We start from the raw sequence: 17,928 nt of genomic DNA on the forward strand, positions 1-17,928 counted from the left end.
AGCTTTACAATCACTGCTTCCAAACAATCGTTCTGTCTGGAGGGGGTGATTTAACTGATTAGCATTGTGCTAGGGAGATCTCAGTATAAATTCTCAGCTTTCAAGTGGTTTGACGAAAGTCTAGACCAGTGGTTCCTAACCTTTCCCGTAACAGGCACACCCGCTTTTTACTTGGGGGTGGGGGGAGGGCTGAGCATGTAAACAGTGTCCCAGTTCCAACAGGCTCCAGCCTTCCCTCCTTTGCCACAGCATGGAGAGGTAGGGTGGGAGGGCCTCCCGCCAGCCTGTTGAGGCATTTGCATCTTGGCATGAATGCGCTCCTGCGGCGTTGGCATTTCTCCTTGATGTGGCTCTACAAAGAGAAGTAGTGAGAGGATATTGACAATTTTGTGGCACACTTGGACAGTTCTCTTGGCACACTGGTGGAAAACGCCTGGTCTAGAATAGGTTGATCCCTTTTGGGGGATAGAAGTTAACGTAGATGAGTGTAGATTAGTTCTTCCCTCTTAGGCCACCAGGAAAAAAAGGTTAAAATATCTCACAGGCCATTCTGCTGTCCGAATACTAATGAAGCTCAAGCCTGAGCTCGTGAGCTGGCAACTGCGCACTGTTGTTCTACAATAGCTCTGCAATACTCTAAACAGCCTTCCTCTGGACGACAGCACGTTATGATGTTTGACTCTTCAGTTATTGCGCTGAGCTTGAAGGAAAGGTGCCATGTTTTGTGCTACGATTTTTTGGAAGCCCAAAACCACTGAGCGCGTGGCTATTGTGAAACATGGGTTACTTTTTTGCCGCGTTATTTGAAATATCAACTGGTTTGGCTTTCCGAGCTTTGCTGGCCCTACCGACTGTCTCATTGGTTAGAATGGTGTTGATGTGGTGCTTATACAGAACAGGCTAAAAATAGGAAATGAGATTAGAGGTGTCTAATCCAGCAACCTCTCTTGAGGTTATGGAACTGTCCTTTGATCTTCTTTTCTGTTCTTAAAATGGCTTCGTTATAGCACCTCTCTTCAGATCTCTGCTAGTCAGTACGGGGGGCTCCTTTGCATCCAGCATTCTGTTCTCCAGAACTCTGAAATAACTCGCATTTTAACCATGAGTCAAAGTTAGTTACATTTTCCATAAGTACAGTGCAGCGAAAGTAAATACACAGAAATACAGCAAATGCAGTATGTATATAGTGTAGAATATTACCGTTCGTGAATAAAGTACTCTGCGTGCATTTTTGTTTGTTTCTTAAAACCTAATCTTGTTTTTGTTTAGTTCTGTGCATTGCTAGGCATAGCTCTCGATTATCCAGAATATTTGAATATTCAGCAGCCTCCTGGTGCTGAGGCTGCTGGATATGAAAGAGTTTACTGTATTACAGGTTGTATCTGCCTCATCCAGTACCCTCAGGACATGAGTGGTCCCAGATGATGGGATTTGCTGGATGTGGAGGTGTGGCCCACATTCCTACAGGGCTGCCAAGCTCCCTGCCATCTTGCAGCAGTCCCCACGGCTGTGGGTCTGCTGGCAGGGCTCTGTGCCCCAGCTGGCTCCCAGCCATGGGGCTGCAGGGGTCCCATGGTTACTCTCTGGTCCAACAGCATCCATCCTCCTGCCGGACGAGGGATGTTGCCAGTTGAGAGAATGCCAGACGAGGGACTTTCAGCCTGTAATTTTGTCGAACTCTTTCTGCGCCGTGGCTGTCCAGAAAGTGCACTCCAGTTTGTCCATGACCATAGAGTACTCCAGTGGAAGTCTGCTTGGAGGTATGTGAAATGTTCATCACCTGTCTTAGAGGCATTTATTTATGCTGCCCATTAACATGCTTGCTGAAGGGAGAAGAACACTCATATGCCAGGCACATCTCCAAAATACCAGGACTCAGTTGAATGTTCTGTCATGTTTTCTCATAGTTGTGCGTCACTTCAGTGCCAGTTTGGGTCAGAAACAGGGCAGATGCTGCAAACTGGTTGTATGTTCTATGATCAATTTAATCAAGCTAGAAACAAATGTGCTCTCCTGGATTGCTTTGTTAGTCTTACCATGACGTCACGAATGGTTCCTTTAGCTTCTCCAGCCTACCTTGCCACCCAGACAAAGGGAACTTTGTGGTATTGGCCACTGCACCAAATATAACCTCACATGAGGTTACACCCAACCCCAGAGAGTCTGTCACTCATATCAGGTCGGTGGATACTCTTGATGTCACACCAAAAGCAACAGGACAGTCAATTTCTCTAGTATATTAGCTGAAGATTTATTACTAAGAAAAATAAATGTTTTTGAGAGGTTAAATCAGGTAAAATATATTAACAATCATGGCAGTTTAAAAATTCAATAGAAGAACAGAGATAAAACAATCTGCTTGTTTTTCATAAGTGTCTCAGCGTCTGTGTCTGCATTACCATCTTCCTTTGAAGGAAGGATGGTAATGAGGCTGTTTGTAGTTTACTAATGAAGTGCACGGCAGCACTTCATTAGTAAACTCCGAACAACCTCATTACCATCCTTCCTTCAAAGGAGGGTGGTAATGTAGACACAGCCAGGGTTACCCAAAATAGTTTTGGGATTCTGCCTGTGGAGCACTCCCTTGTGTGAATTCAGAGATGCAGAATCAGTCCCTTAAACCAGTATTGGTAGATCCTGCTCACGAAAGAAAATCCAAACATCTTTACCTATGTGGGTTTTGATGAGTGGCACCTGCAGGTTGTCTGAATTTGTGTTGTTTAATATAGTGACCCATGCTGTCCAAGGTGCCAGTCTTGTATGATGAGTAAACGTAATGTAAACACAATGTGACAGCCAGTAACAATCCTTTATTAGTTTTCTCCTGCAGTTTCATGTCAAGCGACTTCTCATGTTAATAACACAATTTTTTTATTGCCTAGGGAGGTTGTGGAATCTCCATCATTGGAGATATTTGAGAGCACGTTAGATAGACATCTATCAGGGATAATCGAGATCAGTGGTCTTCAATAGTAATTAACTGAATGCATACCTTTAGTCATTCTTGCTCAGAAGATGGGGAGAGGAAAGGCTGTGTACTGAAAGCTTCAACTACTTGCTGGTTACCATGAACCAGAATGAAGCTGTGGCACATTGAACATTTGGGAACAATATCACATGCATTCATTTCGATACTAAACACCTTGGAATGCTCTACTGTTTGGACATTTCATGGCAGAGGACAGTGAGTGGGGTGGTTTTGGAGAATCCAAGATATATTACTTCAGGGGTATGTTGCATAGTCTAACGTTGTCCAGTGAGTATTGTTATCTGAATGCATTGTTGTGTGAAATGGCACTGTTCAGAGCTTGTGAAGGTCATCACACCACGTCCCCAAACCCCGATCTGACTTCTGAATAGCTAATGCGCTCGAATACCCATCTTCTTGTCACGTCCGCATGCTGCTTCTGGGCCCATCCAGGCGCATGGGATCGCCAGACCATTGCAGTGTACCAGGTCACTGGAAGACATTTGGGCTTCAGCAGCCAGCATTCCAGTAGGTATTTATTTCGAGGCTCTTTCCTGCAGTCGGAGGTCTCGGGGGGCCAGCGATGTAGTTCGGCTTCATCACTGCATCTCTAGACAGGTCAGCTCCATTGAAAGTTGATTAAGGTGGCGCCAAGTAGTCCAGGGCTGATCTGCATTGAGTGGTGAGGGATGAACTGGCGGGAGCTGGAGCGCACATCCTGCAGAGTTTTTCTCTATTCATTTGCCATTAATGAACCCATATGTATGTGTGAGGGACAGCATTGGGGTTGAATGGTAGCAAGAAAACTTGTGACTTCAATCAGCTCAGCTTTGGTGTTGCATCATATCATGTGTTGTTACACTGTGCATTGCCTTGTGCCTTCCATCCTGCTAGCAACACCCCAGTGTACATTGGGGAACCAATGCCTGGGTGGGAACGTATGTGCCAACTGTACTTCCATGCATTCCAAGTTTCTGTGGTGGTTTGCTCCTTCTCAGATTTGATGCAAATAACCAGCATGCATTGACCTCTAGCTGTGTATCAAATTCCTCCTGGCAACCCTAATCTTCGCAGGCAATGATGCCAAAAGCTCACTCGGGGAAGTTCCTGGTAAGATCAGTTTTGTTTTTGTTTTTTTTTTCATGGAGTTGTCTGAAAAGGGGGAAAAAAAAGAAAAGGCAAAGAAAAAAGCTGGTGGGTTTTTAATATTTAAAGGACTGATTATTTTAAGTCAGATGTTTGTCCTGGCTTAGATGCTGCTTTCTTTCTCTTTTGTTCAATATTGTGGTGCAGAATTGACTTAGGAAAATGCTGTTGCTAGTGAACTTTCACCGAAGTCTGAAGGACGTGGCTTTAGAATTTTCTTGAAAACACCGAATTAGGCTTATTTTTCCATTTCAAACAAGAAAATATTACTCTTGGAATATATTCATGTTTCCAGACCACTTTTGTCCTACCAGCTGTCTGTTGCCAGAAATTGAGTCTGAAAGCTCAGCAATTGACCTTTTTATTACAATGACCCCTAAAAACCCCAATCATGATTGTACCCTCAGTGTACAAAGATTTGATAACAGCTCAGAGGCCAATGGATGTGCCTGTGTTTGTGTTCTCTTATAAGGGCAGGTGAGATATTTTTATAATTCCCAAATTATTTTGTTGCAACAGTGTAATTCCACTGTGTGGCCAGCCTGTGTAGTGACTCCTATTTCTTTTCCTGTAGAAAAGGATAATATACTGAGTATTTAGTTTAATATGCGTCTAAGTGTCACTCCAGTGTAGCCACATAAAAGTTACTTGCTGCACTCAAACCAGACCTCTTTGATTAAATTTCAGGACCAATTTTTGTGCTGGAAAGAGGTGCTAGGTTAACAATTCTGGAGACTGACCTTAACGTGAGTTTAGGAGCCTAGCTTTAGGCCTGGTGCCTTGTATTTATTTAGCTGCAGACCAAACATCGAACAAAGGACTGGACAAACAGCACCAATAGAATCTTTTACCACTGAAACAAACCATCTCTAAGAAATTAAAATAGCATAGTCCTCATGACTTCATCAGTCTCAGGCCTTTATACTGCTTTTGGATGTCTTCAAAAAAATACTGTAGCTCTTCCTGAAATTGAGGGCTAAATGCAGCATTCACGGGGTGAAATTACATGGTTTGTATTCTGTAAGAAATCGGACTAGAAAATCATAAAGATCTCTGTTGGCGTTAATGTCTGTGCAGCTGATGATGAGGGGAATTGGTGGTGTTGGTGTTTTTTTTGTTGAGGGCCCCTGTGTGCTGGGATCTAGACTGAGACCATCATACTTGGTTTACGGAGGCCATGAAACTGCTGCTAGATGGTAACAGCTTTTTCAGTTTCTGCCAATGTGGGCTGGACTGGAGCTACTGATGTACGGGTCAAAATCTCTGCATTCCATTACCACCCAAAGAGTTTTACTTGCAGCTGTAATCAGACCAGGCTTACTCAGTCCACTGAGAAACATGGCAATACAGGAATTAAATCTTCCTGGCCGAGCTTACTGTTGTCTGGCTTGTTGTCTAACAGAGTTAGACTAAAAATAAGCCTTCAGGAAGTTAGAAAGCAGTTACTTACCAGAGCGCTATTAATATGCCTGGGTTTCTCTGAAGACATATTGTTTCCCCTGTTTCAGCACAGACCTTTTTCCTTTGTGACACTCAGCTGAGTTACAAATCATGCTATTGACAAAGCCATATTGGTAACTGTTACCAGAATGTTCATACATTTTACGAGCTGAGCACCATATTGGCTAGGATAGGTGTCGTTCTTTTATATAATTATATATATGTTGTCCTCATTGTAGCACCAAACTGTGCTAGCTACATCCTTGTGCAGAGGCATTTCTCCAGCCAGGAGACTGGGCTGTAGGCATGGGCCCTCTTTGTGGCTTGCAAACGTTTTTTTGGTGACATTTCTGAAACTTGCAATGAAATACAGGCATCAGAAGGAGCAGCCTGTGGCAATTGGTATTATCACATGGGTGAAAATAGAAATGGTGAATGACAAGAAACATTTAAAAATCAGTAGCAGCATGGTGAGGATCAAGGTCGTGACTCAAGCTAGGTTACAAAAATAACTTCCTGTGTCTGCTGGACTTGGAATCTAGCAGCTATATTCCCTACAGCACTAAGCAGGGCACTCTACTGTATTCTTGTGTGTTTGTAGAGGCAGAGTCTGTGTTACACCAGTGCAAAACTAAACTCAGCGGTGTGTAACTGAGATTACAACCTGGCCTTGCACAGTAGTAGTAACTGTGATACCTATGGAGAAATGTATAGATAAAATGAAGCTCTGATCACCAACGTTTCCACATACACAATGTCTTTTTACAGCTATGCTGGAGAGCTCAGCTTTGAGAGCGCAGTCAAAGTTAGCTCAGATTTCCTCCTTTTACCTTGAATTAAATAGCAAACCCTTTCCCTGTTGTACTTGTTTTTGTAGATAATCATATCTTTGCTGCTAAGATGTTCTTTTTGTGGATGTGTAGTATTTCAGATCAGTTATGTATAAACAGTCACCCAAGTTGGTCCTTTTCCATCTCTTAAAAGCCAGAGTATGCTTTGATGTGGAGGACTTATGCCTGCATTTACCAGAGTGTTACCCAGGCATGTCTGGAGATTTAGCTATAAGAATAGCAAGTGAGTGGAAGAAACCACAGGAGAAGATTAAAGATCAATGAAGAATTCTCATTGGCTCTTTTAAGATGGAGAACTGTAATTAAGGATTTAGAGGGTTCACAAATAGCTCAGCTTTCTGCCTGCTTGATCACATTATCAGTTTGTTGCTGTTACAAAGAGTTGGATTTCCTACTTTTACTGAAACAGCATTAAAGTAAAAGGTAAGGCATTAATTGGGGAGCACTGTGAATACACCAGCGCTATTAAAACAACCACTCTGTCTCCTTTGCGGATCTGATTTGAATAGAGAACAGTTACTGTAACAAATTTTTATTGCTTTAAACTTCCCATTCCTCTTAGTGGCTGTTAAGGGATAGGAAGAGAAATGTGAAGCAAGAAAAGAAAACTTAAGAGCAAGAATGAAAAATACCCAAGTGCTCCTGACTGGTGTATATAAGTAGGAGGGTACGGAGCTCTGTGTTTCAGGCAGGCTAAGGAATTCTTGTTCGCTTGCAGACTCTCTGTGGTGCAGAGGGAATTATTAATGCCTAGATAAGTGACAAAGATCCACAATAGCATTTGAGCATCACTTTTGGACACCTTCCCCTTAATGATTTGCAGATATACCAAGAATGGGAAGATGCTATCTGTGTGAGATAAAGATAGGGCATTGGGCAGTATAAATAAAAATCACTTAGGCGACATCTCTACTTGCACTTTAGTTGGTCAGGGTGTGTGTTAGGCGTGATTTAATTATGCTGGTGTGAGAAGTCTCTCCAATCAGTGTAGAGTGGCTACCTGGGAGACTGACTGCAGCACAGCTGCGGTGGCACAACTGTAGCACTGTAAGGTTTGTAGCATCAGTGTAGTCTTCATTACTCTTCAGCTTTTGGGAGGCTGAGGAAATAGCTGCAGTAATAATAATTTGCATTTACCTAACCTTAGGGAGGCAGCCATGTTAGCCTGTGTCTTCACAGACAGAGCAAGCAGTCCTGTAGCACCTGAAAGGCTATAACACTATTAATTATTAGGTGGTGAACTTCCACAAGAGAGACCCACTTCTTCAGATCTGGAGAATTACTTTGTCTAACCTTATTACTTTTAAAAGCATTTGAATTCAGACTTGTCATGACCTTGTCATTTAGCAGTTAGCCTTGTTTTCTGGATGGAAAAGTTGACATTCTCTCTCTCTCTCTCTCACACACGCCCACACCCACACCCACACCCACAGACTTGTGCACATTTACCCAGTGAGTTAGCAGAGCTGGGAATAGAACTCGGGACACCTTATTCCTCTGCTCAAACCATTGAGATCATGTTGCCTTTTCAGCAGTTGGTAAGCGAACAGGAATGCATTTTCTCCACTTTGGTCAGTTTTGAAGTTTAGCGGCCACTGTACCAAAGACTAAAGACAATGTAGGTTGAATATGAGGAAAAGCTTTCTAAACTGCAGCTTTGTTAAACCCTGGATGTATATCCCAAGGGAGGTGATAGAAACTAGCTAGGACAAAACACTAATGATTTCCTGTAGGGACCAAATCCTGGGCAATGAATTAATAAACCTAATGTCTCTTCCCTTTTGAGTTTCTGTTTATATAAGAGTAAAATGGGTGCAGTCCCTACTTGACTAGTGCTTTGAATTAAGATCTTGGGAGTTCTTTTGTAATAGAATACATTGGCGGTGCTAGAATCCTGTGCATACAAGACTAACTTTTTATATAAAAGGTCCCTTCTTTATTGCATATGTAAGGGGACTGTTAGCCTCTTACTGAAATTCAGTAGGGGGTTCTGGCTGCCTCTCCCGTTACAAAAGGAGGAGAAGGTTCCGTGAGAAATCAGGACCCTGAGAGCGGCAGACCCCCAGGAGCAATAGGAAGAGGCCATTGCTCCAGGTTAGTCTGATTGACAGGCTGGGCAGCCTAATCAGGAGGTCAGAAGGCTGGGGGTGGGGCGTCCTCCGTGTGATTTGGACTTAGCTGGGTCAAACAGCATGGAGCTGAGCTAAGGAGAGAGAAGCACCATAGCTGAGCTGGGGGCCCAGCCGAGCCAGAAACACAGCACGGAGAGCAAACCTATGCTGGGGCTAGGGCTTCAGCCCCAGTGCCGGAGACGCAGCCAAGAGAGCAGATCCTGTGCTGGGAGCAAGGCTGCAGCCGCAGAGCCAGAGGCGCCAGGGAGGCAGCCTGGGAGCCGAAGGCAGAGCGGCAGAGCATGGCGTTGGGGCTGGAACCCTCCGGACTGGGTGCAGTGAGCAGCTTAGGGAGATAGAGGGAGGCTCAGAGCAGAGGGCCCTGCCCAGCGAGACACAAGCAGACAAGAGGCCTCTCAGGCCAGACTTGGAGAGCAATTGTAACCCCAACTGGGAAGCTGGTGAGAAGGGTCCTGCCACTGAGAGCCTGAAGGTGTGTGCCCAGCATCAGATCAAGTGTCTGACCTGCAGCATCCCTGCAGCACAGCGAAGGCCTGGGCAGGAGGCCTGGGACCTACAAGGAACAGACCGACCTGCCTGACATTCCAGGGATGCAATTTCTGATGTCGCCTGCCCCAGAGCGGGGCGATGGGTTTCCTTCAATCGTCCCCTTTTCACCTTATTCTTTGTTTAACATGGACTGATTGCTGTGCAATGCACTGTATTTGCAGTGAGCTGTACGCAATGATCAGTGGGTCAGGGAAGTGTCCTGTGTAGGGAGAGCACCTGGAATGGGGTCACCAAGCCTCGGCCCTCAGGCCCACAAGGTTGGTGGGGTTCAAGCCTCCCTGGAATCCTGGGCCCAACGTTGTCAGGGTTACAAGGACTCTGTTCCACAGGAGAGCAGAAAGGAGCCCTCAAGGGCAGCAAGGCCTCTTGCAAAGGAGATGGGAGCAGGGACTCGGATCTTTTCTCTGACCCATGTTACCGGGGTAGTGTAGAAGCCGGGAAGGGTCCCCTCAATAGCGGAACTGTTCTCCTCACCTCTCACTTACGCAGACATAGTTTAGCAGTTGCCAGGCAAGTGTCTGGTAATGCAAGGTATCCCACGCAGGAATCATGTGCTGGCTTTGGAACTGGCTAGATTTATGCATCTGGTATCTAGCTGGCATGTGGAGCTTTCCATTAGAGTTAGGGACACGCAAGTATCCCGCCTGCTCAGTGCCACCTGCCCCGAGTCCATGGTGTCACGGAGGGTGAGTCTGGAGTGCGTGTGTGACCGGAGGGAATTCTGGAAGTGGCTGTGCTGAGTGTAGGGCTGTTGTAAAAGGGCTTTATAGGGTCTACCTGCCGAGCTCTGTCTCAAATGGAGTACCCCACTGCTGAGGCGGAAAAGGCACTCCAGGAGCTCTGCCTGCCTGCAGAAAAGTACGTGGTCAGAAAAGCCTGTGGTAGCTCCATGCATCACACGTTGTGTCTCTGCACAGGTGTGAGATGAGACCTACCAAATCTTCCTCAGCCAGCAGCTGTTACTAGGTTACTGGTGCAGGGTGGTGTCCCTGGGGTGCACTGCGTGCGCGGGCAGGATGCCATTCACCTGCGTGAGCATTAGCTAAGTATTAACTCACCACACCCCCCAGCCAAGTGTGCAAATGAACCCGCCTCCCCCTCCCCCCAGTCGCCGGTAGGTTGTGTCTGTTCCAAGGTCTGGCAGCAAGGCCGTGTCATAATGGGATTGGGTTGAGGAGCTGCATATCTTCCAGCTCAGAGCCTGAGCTCGGCTCACCTGTGGAGGGAAGAAGAGCACCGAGGCTGAGAATTCAGTACTGCGACGTGCGAGAAGAGGCTGGAGAGCCCGTCTGCTACTGGCCGCCCATGGAGAGGCTTTATTTAACGCTTTAAAAACTCACCCAGTTTTGTCATCTGTCTGAAACAGCCCTCTCCCCTGTACTCTGCATGAGAGCATGGCCCTAGCCGAGAGCTGCCTGCCGGTGCTGAGCTGCAAGAGGCAGGGATTGCAGAGAGAGGGCATTTGGAGATTGGAATGTACCTTGGGGTTTTACTGGGGGGAGGTCGGGGGAGAGGGAAGAATAATGAGGGTGGGAGTGTTCCCATTTAGTTAGGGAAAGACATCACTGGGGTTTGAACCTGTGATCTTGGGTGCAGGAGCTTTTACTGGGGGAGCTAAAGCGTGAGTAATTCCTCTACCTTGTCACTGCAGTAGACGCTTGTGTGGCCTAAGCACTGGAGGGACACACACTGGGGGGTGTTTGCACCCCCAAGGCTGTATTCCAAAGCTGCAGCATGTTCATGTGCTTTGCTTGTCAGCTTTCGTGTAAACTCAGTCCCGATAAAAGCACAGCTCCGACCACGGTGGAGGCGGAGGGCCTCACCCAGCCAAGGAGAGGTGGATTGCCCCGCCACAGTGCCTCTGGTTGTATCTGGAAGGGCCAATGCTAGCAAGGGGGGTGTTGCACGTCCTGGCCCTTTCCATCCTCTGCAGAGATCTTCAACTGCTTATAGTGGAGGGAGGGTTATGTGGGTCACTGTCCACTGAGCGGCTGTCGGAGGGTAATGGCTTTTCAGTCACTACCAACCTGGGCAGGATTTCAAGTGGGCCCAGCAGGGGGAGTTCAGCCTCCCAAGACGTGCCTGTCTCGTGAGGCGTTGTTCTCTTGGAAATGAGCCGTGCAGCTTGTTCACCAGGAAAGTTCAGGGGCAGCATTCACAGGGGCTGGGTCATTTGCCCATCTTTTACCTCGCTGGCCTTGTGACTCAATGTTTTTGTGGCAGAATGGGATTCTCTTCCCGCCTCCCTCCTGAGCCACCTCTAATGCATGTTTCTTACCTGTGTGCCGCTTACATCAGGAAGTGCTGATTCTACTGGCCTGAGTGAAAACTGGGTTAAAAATGAGCAAAACTGGGTCTTTGGAAGCGTCACCTCTTAGAGACCTTGCAGTGCAGGTGGGTTTGGTTACCATTGTTAAACACCTGGGTGGACAATGTTACATTGGGTACATACAAGCTGTTACATTGTGATGAGAGATTTATATAACCTGTATGTGCACTGGGTGGGTGAGGGGCCTGGTTTGGCCCAACAATTAAGTATAAAAGGGTCTCCTGAGAACGCAAACCAAATACTCCTGTAGACTTGCTTCTTTACTGTGTCCTGCAAACTTTGGATGCTATCGCTTTTCTGTTTAGAAAAAGTCCCCTCCCTTGGGACTGACTAGCTCAAGGGACGGGTCATAAGAATGGGTACTTGTGCTCGAATCCTGCCCAGCTTGGTAGGCGCTGGCAGCCAGCTGATGAATGCTGCCCGGGGGACTATGTGAAGTGAGTTTGATCTCAGTTCAGTTCCTTGAGGGTACGTGCCCACCCCACAAGGCATCCGCTCGCCACTTGCCACTAACTGTCGCTCTTGTTAGCAGTCCCAGTAGAGGGGCCATAACTGTCTGGATCCTGGAGAACTGAGCTCCGTGTGGCCTGGGGATGGTCCCTCCAGGTAAGGGCTGAGGCTCAGCGGGAGGAAATCTTGGTTCTACTGCTGCACATCCTGCGTTTGCTCTCGAGGGCTCTCAGTCCAGCATGTGTCGCCACCAGCACTAAACCAGTCATTTCAGTCACGTGACATAAGCGTTTGATTGATTGATTTCATATTTCATCTCCATTCTGCAGCTGCTGTTTCCTCTGCTACCCCTTCTCCTCCCATAGGCGGTGCCTTTTGTTTGCTGAGCAGTGCCTAGTTGGCTGCAGTGGCTTGTGAGCGAAAACAATGAACCGAAAGCATTCCCTCTGCATGGGGCAGCTGCTGCAACCTCAAGCTGGCATTTCTTCTGGCTCTGCCTGTTTGTAACCAAGAGGCGTGTTTTTCACCTCTGCAGCCATGACGGGACCAAGACCGGTAGTTCTGAGTGGCCCATCAGGTGCAGGAAAGAGCACTCTCTTAAAGATGCTGCTGAAAGACTATGGCAACGTCTTTGGCTTCAGCGTCTCTCGTGAGTATTTGTGGGTGAGAAGGGGGGGATAGGGAAGCTTCGCTCTTGAAAAGTGAAACCAAAGCTTAATAACAGCCTGACTGCACAGCGGCTGCACATGCAGAGCTGGGACTTCACTGGGAGTTTTGCACATAGTTAGACCCCAACTTATAAAAATGACAGGTTAGCAGTGGTGGTTTGGGGCTAATGGATCTATCTTAGCTCGTGTGCTAGGAAGTGTTTTTATGTGGCTTTGGCCGTGTTTTACTGCTGCTGTAAATGGATATATCTGCAGCAACATCGTTAGAATTGCACCTTCAAGCCCTCCTTCTCCAGGCTACCCCTAACGCAGCATGCAATGGATGTTGTTCAGACTCGTCCCTTCTTGTGGTTTGTCTTTGAAGTTACAAAGCCCTAGAGCAGGGCCTTCCTTACAAACTTGTGACTTATATCCTTTACACAACTGTAACAGTAGAGCTTTTTCCGGGCACAGCTGAGAGGACCAAACCAGAGCAAATTGCTTAAAACAGGACTGCTTACAGCCCTGGACTGGGGTCGTGCATTATAAGGTGCCAAACCAGTCACAAAAAATACATCTGTTGCCACGCTGGCCAGCAAGAAGTCACACAAGCAACTCCCTTGCAGACTTCAGCTTCCCTTGTGCCACATCCAGCATCTCTCCTTACAAAGATGAGAGGTTATGTAAACCAATCTCACCAAATTCAAACAGGCTCTTCGAGTCCGAAAGGACCAGCCCACGTTTTCAGGTCAATGTACACCTTGGATCTCACCCAAATGAGTGTGCTGGGCCACTCCTTTAGAATCTAAAGGTTTATTAATAAAGACTAGGTTGAGAGTAAAATTATTAAAGCAATCAAATTGCGCACACCAATCGCAAAGTTCTACTGCTGCACATCCTGCGTTTGCTCTCGAGGGCTCTCAGTCCAGCATGTGTCGCCACCAGCACTAAACCAGTCATTTCAGTCACGTGACATGATGCAGGCTTGCAGCAGGTGGAAGAAGCTGCTATCTTACAAGTCTCTGGAGTACTTCTTTCGTTAGGATGGGTCAGCAAACCTTCTGGGCTCAGTTCATAGCAGAGCGATGAGCTGGATTGAAGACCAAGATGGAGGAACTCTCCGGGGCCTCTTACACCCTTGCCCCTGTGGAGGGAATTCCATTGTTCCTCCCTGTGAGGAAGCACCCATGAAATGGAATCTGTCACATGAGCAGATTGCCTGTCCATGTCCTTTGCAGGCAATCTTTCTGCTGGGTTACGCCTTACAGCCGGATTCCTCAGAGGTTGATTGGAATCTGATAAGGTCCTTTCTCTGAGTACAGCTTCCCCAGACTAGGAACTCTTTTGCAATAGGTTGCCACGCCTGCTATTGTGGTCTCCCAGAAATTGAAATTTCCAATAGAAGCCCAGTGCCAATACCGTTAACGCCATGTATAAAAATGATACAAACGTGTGAGAAGAATCGACACATTCAGCGAGTCACCCATTTTCATTGGCCACATCGCTTGGCATAAGATTTGGTGCAAACCTAGGATGCCAGTTACAACAATGGTTTGCATGTTCATCTTAAAATCCAAAAAGGTCACAGCTTAAGAGAACTGATAAAGATTCCTTTTGTACAGCACCGCAGTTGCTTTTCTGCCAGCTTTAACCCTTTGCAGGTGGATTTAATGAGTCAGCAGAATAGTTCTGCTCCTCCATTCAGATTGCTGTGTCCTGGCATCGAGTTATCTACTTCCTTGTGCCAGTGATTGTTTGGTGGTGTTGACTTATTTTCCTGCTTGGAACTCTGGGTTGTACAGCAGCCTTTATTTTCTCTTCCTGAGAAGGGTGTGGTGCAGTCCTAATAACCCTGTTAACTTACTCTTCTTCCCATCCACCTCCACACTGTGCAGAATATGAGCGTCAACTTTATCATATGTGCTTATTAGTGTCCAAATGAGGGTTCCCGCTAATTTTTTCCATCCATAGGTGGAATACATTTTATGTGCACCAATGCATATGGGGTTGTGCACCACTGGTAGAAATACATGCTGCCAGCTGTGGGGTTCTGCTAATCAGCTGGGCAGCACCTGACTCTCTCCCGGGTGGCTGCCCAAGCGCTGAGCTTACAAGGAACACAGGTTCCGATATTAAGGTGACCGGCGCTCACTGCATACTGAAGCTAAGGAGTCAGATCACAAGTGAATACTCTTGCACTGCATGATTGTTACAGGATTCTGAGCAGATGGCCTGTGACTATAATCTGTGTGCTTCATCTTTAATAATGTGACAAGAAGGCATTTATTTGCTTGTTTCCAGTAAGATTCTTGGAGAGGGAGGTGCTGTGGGGACATATAGGAAGGCAAAGCCTTTGTCCCAGCGTGACTACGATCTCTAAAAGATACGTTTTTCTTGAGGTTGTGATATTAAGTCTTAGAAGAGAAATGTTTAAATGGAACAGGGCAAATCTTGCCCTCCTATCTGCAGGCACTACAATGTATGTGTCTGATGAAGTTGCCATCCCTGGGTGCAGGATCTGGGAAGCTGTGCAAGATTTCAGAGTTCCTCCAAATTTCTGACTCTTCACCCCAAAGAAAATTAATCCAGAATTGAACAGGAAGAACTGACAGAAAAGAGGCAGAGATGAACTGCCAATTCTTTGCTGGCTATTACAAGACGACCTTGTGTTAAGCCTTGGAAAAGCCTCAGAGACATTCTAGAGGACCTCCTGGCAGTCAGATGGGTTTCACCGACAGGGTCGCATGAATGCTGTGCCTTGGCCTGGTTCATATGGAACCTAAGGAGGGAGAGCAAGGACAATCCAGATGGTCTGCCCTGCCTAAAGGTCAAGTTTTAGGCCTAATTTGAAGACTCTATAGGTTAGCTAGACATAGCCAGTTTCTGGTTGAGAATGCACATTTGTGTAGGCCAGTTCAGATAAGTTCTTTTGGATCATTAACCACTTTCTTTAAACCTAAAACATAGGGCACCTCAGCTGTGTCACTCAGGGCTTTGAGAAATGTGACAGGCTGTGCAACAAAGCTGGATCAACCTAATTTAGGCCTAGCCTACGCAACAGCGGGCTATCAATCTAAGCTATGGACCTTGAGCTATGTGAGCATCCTAGCTACAACTGATGTACTTAGACCTACTTACCGCTGTGTCCACACTGTGGTGAGTCAACTCTGCCTGTGCCGCTCATTCTGGGGGAGCACTTGCTGTCGATTGGTCATGACTGTGCTAGACGTGATAAGTTGATCCCTGAGGGATTGATTGCCCATCCATCTGGCACCTAGGGTAGACATGCCCTTTGTTGACTTCTTCTGTGGACCTAGCTCCTGACTCTCAAGGGGTTGTATTGACTACAGTAACAGCAAAACCCCTTCCATTGTTATCGTAAATGCCTGTGCTGCAGCAGCATAGTTCAGCCTCGCAGCTCTGCCAGTGCAGTACTGGTATTGTCTACTAAGCCTGAGGGCTTATCTTCACAAGGGGTTGATGCACGGTAAGCTAGGGTTGGAATTTAAAGCACAGTAGTTATTCCACACTGACTCCCTCAGGCAGTTTACCCTTAATGCACTACCGGAGTTCATTAAGCTAATGAGCGCACAGGTATTCTTAGTGTACAGTCAGAATGTCTCCATGGGACACCTGCATGGAGCAGTCCATGCGTACTAGCTACTGGGGGCTTTTCCTCTGTGTAAATGAGCCTGTGAGACACTGGACAAGTCGTTTAGGAAGTCAGCACTGGAGCAAGGAATTGCATATGGGTCTCTCAGTTCCCTGGCAAGCACCCTATCTATTCAACTGTCCTCCTCTGTGACCTATGATTAAACCCTCCAATAATACCTGCTTAATGCAACTAAAAACGAACAATACCAATTGGGTCCAGAAGCTTTGATTAAATAATAGGGATTATAATTTGCAAGTGACTGAATTGAAGCCTGTGTCTTCTGAGTCAGTGGCTGCGTTTCTGTTAGCCGATGGTCAGGTGAGATGCCACTATGCCCTTGTGTTAATATGAGATTTCAACTGCCCGGGCAGAGCTCACTAGTGACCAGGCTGAGAGCGGCTGAAAAGCAGCTGGGTTCTTTGTTTTGTGTTCAGTTTTGCACAGTAACAGGAGGAGTCAGGTTACCACTTAATCAATTACTTTGTTTATTTATCTAACAAGTTAATCTCTTACTGTTACAATGGTGCTTTGTTTGTTTACCTAGCAAGTTAAGCTCTTGTGGTTACAATTGTTACAAGGTTTATACTTTGATTACAAATAGCTAGCATACACTCTAATTCATAGATCTATACTTGTTAAATGCGCAAAAGAAATGAAAAGTAAAATACCTAACAGGTCTTGTCCTCACCCCTGCATTACCAAAGTGGCTTGGCCAGTTTCCTCTCAATCCCTTGGGCAGAAGTCCTTTGTCCCTTTTTTCCCAGGAGTCAGGCTTCCCCGGGGACCTGGGGAGACCCTCCACCCTCCTGTCTGGCAGGAAAGATGATTGGAGCTCATATGGGGGTCTGCTGGACCCCTCTTTTGTACCCATTGGGTCATGTAGGCTTCTTCCTACATTTTTAAAAAAATGCCAATTGAATTAGACTGTCTGATACTGGTTCTCACAGGGAGTTCAAGGGTGTAGTTCACACCTGTGAGGCAGAGACAATTAAGGGCATTTGTTCCTTAATGGGCTGGGAGATTTTCCTCCTGTCTGGGACAAGTGTCCTGGCAAATCAACTGATGGTAATTAGCCAAGGGCAGTCCAAGGCCCAGCTGTTAATTAGCCCATTGTTCTTAGCTCTGCTCCAGAGCTTCAAAGACAGTGGCTAAGATAAGCCCATCTGTGCTCTCCGGCATTCCAGGGCTGGGCTATTCCTTTTAACCCTTTCGTGCTCTGAAGCACCTAGGGAAGGCAAGATGGAGTAGAGCAAAAGGTGGGGGTTCTGTCTGGCTACAGTATTACATTTACAATTTTCACTCTTGGGTGAATTACAAAATTACAAAGACTGTCTCTGCTTTACAGATACCACGCGGCAACCGAGAATGGGAGAAGTGAATGGCAAAGGTCAGTGTACTGCACTTGTGTATGTTGTCAGAATAGGCAGGGCTACCGCTCTGAGAGTTCTGGGTGGAGTTTCCTGCTGTGCAAAACCTCACAGATGTGCAGAGGAGGAGCCAGCTTTGTGGGTAGAAAATGAAGAGCAAACAGTGTTTGCAACCCATTGATAAATACATGTTTGAGCAGGTTTTTTGTTCATGGCCACATCCCATGAAGGTGCAATTGCAGGGAAGCCAGGACTTATTTACTTAGCATTTATAGAGTGTGCATTTATTTTAGCTTGCTTAGAGAGCAAGAGAAGTGTGTGTATCCAATAAAAGTATTTCACACTTGTGTGGGACTTTTCATTCTGAATGATCCCCAAAAGACTTACAAACCGA

General features: G+C 46.4%; 1 protein-coding gene across 3 annotated transcripts in view; it reads left to right on the forward strand.

Moving 5' to 3' along the window:
- The window catches only part of GUK1 (guanylate kinase 1), a 39,501-nt gene that overhangs the window by 8,132 nt on the left and 13,441 nt on the right, over window positions 1-17,928 (forward strand). For 2 of the 3 annotated variants that reach the window (XM_074985294.1, XM_074985296.1), the window contains exons 2-3: window positions 12,401-12,514; window positions 17,513-17,554. In XM_074985294.1, the coding sequence (XP_074841395.1) occupies window positions 12,401-12,514; window positions 17,513-17,554 (156 nt within the window). Of the gene's footprint in view, window positions 1-11,961; window positions 12,022-12,400; window positions 12,515-17,512; window positions 17,555-17,928 lie in introns of those variants that run through there. The other variant, XM_074985295.1, reaches the window with a different exon arrangement.

This window comes from Carettochelys insculpta, chromosome 2, assembly GCF_033958435.1.
Source record: "Carettochelys insculpta isolate YL-2023 chromosome 2, ASM3395843v1, whole genome shotgun sequence".
Classification (NCBI taxonomy): domain Eukaryota; kingdom Metazoa; phylum Chordata; order Testudines; family Carettochelyidae; genus Carettochelys; species Carettochelys insculpta.